At 30.6% G+C, this 5466-nt stretch overlaps 1 protein-coding gene across 1 annotated transcript; it reads left to right on the forward strand.

Moving 5' to 3' along the window:
- Positions 1-1110: 1110 nt before the first annotated feature.
- On the forward strand, positions 1111-2184 carry LOC119690093. Its single transcript, XM_038105085.1, has 3 exons — positions 1111-1439; positions 1529-1595; positions 1684-2184. The coding sequence occupies exons 1-3, from the start codon at positions 1221-1223 to the stop codon at positions 1716-1718; spliced, it is 321 nt and encodes a 106-aa protein (XP_037961013.1). The 5' UTR covers positions 1111-1220; the 3' UTR covers positions 1719-2184.
- Positions 2185-5466: the final 3282 nt, after the last annotated feature.

Consider the following 5466-nt stretch of genomic DNA (forward strand, 5'->3'; position numbering starts at 1 on the left):
TAAACAAGTCAGCATTACTAATGATGTCGTATGTAGTTTTTATATTCGAAATGACAATATAGATGGGTTTAAGAAATATTAAGTACGTGTGACATAATGCCATTCCTGTTGAATATTGAGCAGAATTTTTTCTGATAAATAAAACCATTAAATAAAAAAATTATTTGTTAATTATTATTAAATATTACTGATTTAAATGTAATGGGTTTTGTAAAATCGCGTGTGTGAGATTTTATTTTCAAAATGTATTAAATACTGTGGAGAAACTTCAATTTCCCGAGTGCCCCGATTTGTCAACGAATTTAAGAAAATTTCAATATTTAACTCCTTAAAAATACAAATGGAATTTAAGCGATCATCAATAGAATATGCAACACAAATATTATGATTACTAATTTTCTGTGTTATGAGTTCGATCATTTTGTCTGAGGGCAATGTTATATAGAGCATAGGCATAGGCACGGCAAAATTGGCTCTTTCGGGCTATACCGAAAATGCTTGTTATGTAGACTGTCACATAAGTATCACCAATTTCGTATTTTTTACAATATTTTGGTGATTTTTGGTTGTGTCTAAATTTAAAATAAAGTGTAGATATGCTCACTTTCAATTTAAAAAAACTATCAAGAAAAAATCACATTAAGGCCGTAAAAATGTTAATTTATTATTATATTTTCTTATAATAAAATTTGCATTGAAAACAACAACAATTGTACTCATGCCGTGCCCCAGACACTCTGCATAACATGGCCCTACATAACATGGCCCTTAGAGAATATCTCGTCTCAACATGTACCTTATAACTTGAATCAATAATAATGTGCAGTGTTTACTTACTCAACTTGGTTCAATTTTAGAGTGCTTAGCCAGTTTTGATTTGGTACTATGACAGATTAAAGTGAGAATAGCGATTCCATTGTCGGCGAAGTTTGCAATTTATCAATTGCATATATTCTGTTCTATATCTGAAAGAAATCGGTCACCATCTTGACAATAATTTTTAATTAATTTTATTTAAAAAGGGTTCAGTTTCGACATCAAGTTGGCTATGATATTGATAAAAAAATTCATGTTGGTAAAGAAAAATTTTTAATATTTATTTAGATTTTTATTTTTGTATATTTAGTAGCTTTTTTTTCTACTAATTATACTGATTTTGATCAAGAATTGGGCGTTTAAATCGCAAATTTTTATTTACAGAAGAAAAATTTGTTGTTACAATGTCCAATCTATGGAAATCACTAACCAGCGTTTGGAAGTTAGGCACTTCTTTGGTCAACAAATCAGGAAGTGTCTTCTTTGGTGGGTTACAAAGTACTAATACACGTATGGCTTCCACCTCTAGACTCCGAGAAATATTCTCTGAATTGAACGTTCCAAATGACACTGTGCGCTGGAAAGAACGGATTTCGCAGCAATATATGATTACAAAGCAGACTGTGAGTTTAAATATTTTTAAATAATATGTTTTTATGTTTATTAAAATGGATAATAATTAAACGACTTATTATATTGTATTGTATTTTAGAAAACATTAACGAAGTTCGAAAGGAAAATTCAAATTGCTGAAAATTCCCGTGTAGTTCAAAATTTGGGTAAGTTACACACATAGCTGACATATAAAATGCATAAGATAAATAATATTTATATGTTTAAAATTAATTTCTTCTAAAACTGTGTTAGCTTCTGATGACGACTCCCTAAAGTTTAACCAGTGAAGACGCTAAGGTGTATAAGGTGTATACTAAAACTATGTCAGTAAGAAATCGTATTCACTCAAGAAATAATCAAAAAGCCTTAATACGAATATAAATATACTAAAATTTACAAAAATGCAGCAGAAGAGAAAGTAGGAGTAGTTGTAGAAGTTGTACTAGGAATTAAAACGAAAATATTTTAAATTGTGTGAAGAAATATCTTAAAACGAAAAAGAAGATGAATCCTTATAACATAAACTAAATGCAATGGAAATGCACTAGTAGCCAAAAACCTATTAAAATCTATTATTTGAATTATTTTAAATTAAAATTTTAAGAAACAAAAAATTGAACTCAGTAATGAGTAAAAGTCCCAATTATATATAAAACTTGTGAACATCAAAAGATTTAAAACGCAAAACACGCCCCAAGCTTAAAATTAGTAACATTAAAAAAAAGCAACAATGAAATAAATTATATATTATTATATATATTAAACTTTTTTCTATTTCATAAAATTAATTATTAATATTTGATTACCCAGATATTAACCTCAAATACAATTTGTTCACCGTTAAATGATTTCGACATAACTCCATTAAAAAACTTTTCATTACAAGTGAAGTAAACCTTTTATTTCTAATTATTTTTAATTAATTAAAAAATTATATTGTCGATACGTTGCCCAACCCCACCCTAACAACCCTTTAGTCCACCTCAGGACACACAGGAAGATGTGCTGATCTACGGTGCGTCATCAGTTAAAAGATAAATAAATGATAATAATTCTAGTATAGTTAATGCTTAGTATGGGACAGAGATAAGCCCCCCAGTCACAAAAGTGTACAAGTGAGCAATAGCACTAACTCAAACCACAACAACAACTATATTGTTTATTGTACTATCAAAATAGCAGACTATCGCTTTTACCTTTAGTTTTTTTGAAATAATACAAATCCATTGCACAAATCTTAATGTTACTCGTTCCTTCATCTTCCGTTATCTTTCTATAACAGTTAAGTTAATAGCTTTTATCAGCTTACTTGTCAATTCTCCGTCGTTATCGCCAAAATACAACCCAAAATACAACAATACAACGTTAACATAGGCTCAAAGATGTTGAAGTCACATTTATACATTACACTAGTATACAAATATTATACAGGAAAATTTTCTGTTGAATTTGAAAATAACAATAACCACTATTTTGACTTTTCTCAAAACATCACCCTGCATATATCCCCATAACTTGTTTTTTTGAATTTACCTCATACAGCTCAAATTTTTCATTAAAGATGAGAAGACTCAATGACATGCAGGCATCTGTATGCAATCTGGCCATGTACCGATAAAGGAAATCCATAATTCGGATTAAGATACCTCGTAAAGATATCAGTCTTTTGGTAGGTTTACTTACAGGTCATTGTAAACTAGGAAACCATGCTACAAGATTCGGTCTCCCTTTCAATCAAGTCTGTCGCAGCTGTGGGGAAGATGATCAGAGTGCCTCTCATCTATAATTTTTTAGCCCAGCTCATGCACGGCGGCGACTCAAAACTTTAAGAGTCTCCTTTCTTGAGCATCTCGATCCACGAATTGGGATACGAACTCCTACCCGATCCAACATATTCTCCAGATTAACTCTTAAAGTTTGTAAGAACAAATTACAAATAATTTTAATGTAAAATGAATAATTTCAATAATTTATTTCTATTGCCAATGAATAAATTAGAGTATCTTATAAATAAACTTGGTATTGTTATTGCATATTTTAAATACGTATTTTTTGTTAGAGGAAAAACATATTATATATTAAAAGTAATTTTAATGTAAATATGGAATATATTCATTTAATTTAAAAGCTGGAAGATTGCATTATAGTAAACCACAAACAGATGAGTGAATGCTTCAATGGATCTTTCTCTATCCCAATATTATCAAGCAATATGCAAGCACCTCGACCTTTGGTATAAAGGGATTTATACTCGTATCTCAGTCATTTCATATTTTAATATAATATTTTGTTTTACATATGTGATAAGAATAAATGTGTAATAGTGTCAAAAAAATAGAGATGAAAACATTTTATACAGCAAAAATAGAGGAATATTTTTAAGGATGGATGGGACGAAAATGATTTTAAAAAAACTGAACAATTAAAGAAGGTCTACAGGTCAAACTAACTAATTTAAAAGTATAGCTAAGTATTGTAATGTTAGAACAAACTCGTTTTTCTAAAGTAGAAAAAGTTTTTAATACCCATGCAAGACTTGGAGTACAATTAAAGTGTATTATTTCAATGTAAAGGATAGCATCTTTCACGCTAATAATTGATCTATAAATACCCGAAGACTACGGTATATTGAACAAAAAAAAAAAACAAAGTATAGCAAAGAAGTGAAGAGTATGTAATTTTAATATAACACATCATATCTCTTTATTGTAATACCAAACCAATATAAATAAACTATTGTGATAATTTGGACTTTATGCTCCATTGTAGCTTTTTATATCGAGAAAAGAGTTTACACGGTTTCGAATGTCGTAAAATTTGCTTCTTTGTTGCTTGATCACAGCTACATTAAGCCATAAACAAAACGTACACACGTTCAAACCACCAAGCGTCAGCGTCATTGATTCACTCCAGCAGACAGGCGTGAGGTATGGCCGAGCAAACTGGAAACTGGAATTTCGCCCTATCGCCTTATCACCCTTGCGAAATTTTTATGATGTATCGATACGTACAAATAAATAGAGGGTATCGGAGCATAGTACGCGTATTTACACCATTGTGTTTAAATAGTTTTATGGTTACGACAACCCTTCTTAAAAATTACAACGAAAATTCATTTCGCCATTATTCGGCTGATGTCATGAAGTAATAATATTTCTGCCATAAAGTGCATTTTGCTCCGCTTCCCGCAGGATTAAATGGTAAATTGCTGCCTGCGAGCATTTGGGCACTTCACACACGCGCTGATATCATAAGTACTTTGGGCTGTGACTATCACTGATAGTTAAAGTGTAAGCAAACATTTAAAATTAAATAGTGGCAGGATGAAGCTTGGAATAGTTATGGCAGCACAACCTTAAGTATGCCAAATAACGAGCCTGGTTATATGTCGCTGTTATGTGAGGCTTGGGGTTTTTATGCCGTAATGAAAATCCTTTCTTGTGCAAAATATCAAGGCTTGAGGCCATTGCAGTGTACAAAACAAAGTTAAAACTTAAAAATTTTGTACTTCAGTTGCTTTGTGCCAGCCATTGCTATGCCTGTAACTGATTCAAAAGGCATTTTAAGAGTTTCAGCAAACTCGTATCTTTTATATTTTGCTTTCATTATGCGTCCAGATATTTTCTATATGTTATTTACAAACTTTAAGGTGATAGAGACTTCCACGTCTTATAACTAGCATATTAAGGAGTTCTATATAAACTCCATAAAATTTGAGGAATAAATTGAATACTGTAATCAAGCTTGTTAATTATGTACGTCTACGGATGTTATGAAAATCATTCTGTATTTTACCCGATTGATGAAACAAATTCTGTGTATATCTCCAACATATTGTCTTTAGGTGTTTAAGTGCATTACTAATGGAAATTAATTATTTTTTATTAAATTAATTATCATCACTAAGTAATCGTAGTTTCTAATTAAAGGCGAAAGATCCCGTTGCTTTGTAAGGAAACGTATTGGATTCGGTTCTCTATGAAACTATCACATGTAATATGCCAACTATATAAGAAATTATCAAATATACCTACA

The sequence above is a fragment of the Teleopsis dalmanni genome, chromosome X (genome assembly GCF_002237135.1).
Source record: "Teleopsis dalmanni isolate 2A chromosome X, ASM223713v2, whole genome shotgun sequence".
NCBI lineage: Eukaryota > Metazoa > Arthropoda > Insecta > Diptera > Diopsidae > Teleopsis > Teleopsis dalmanni.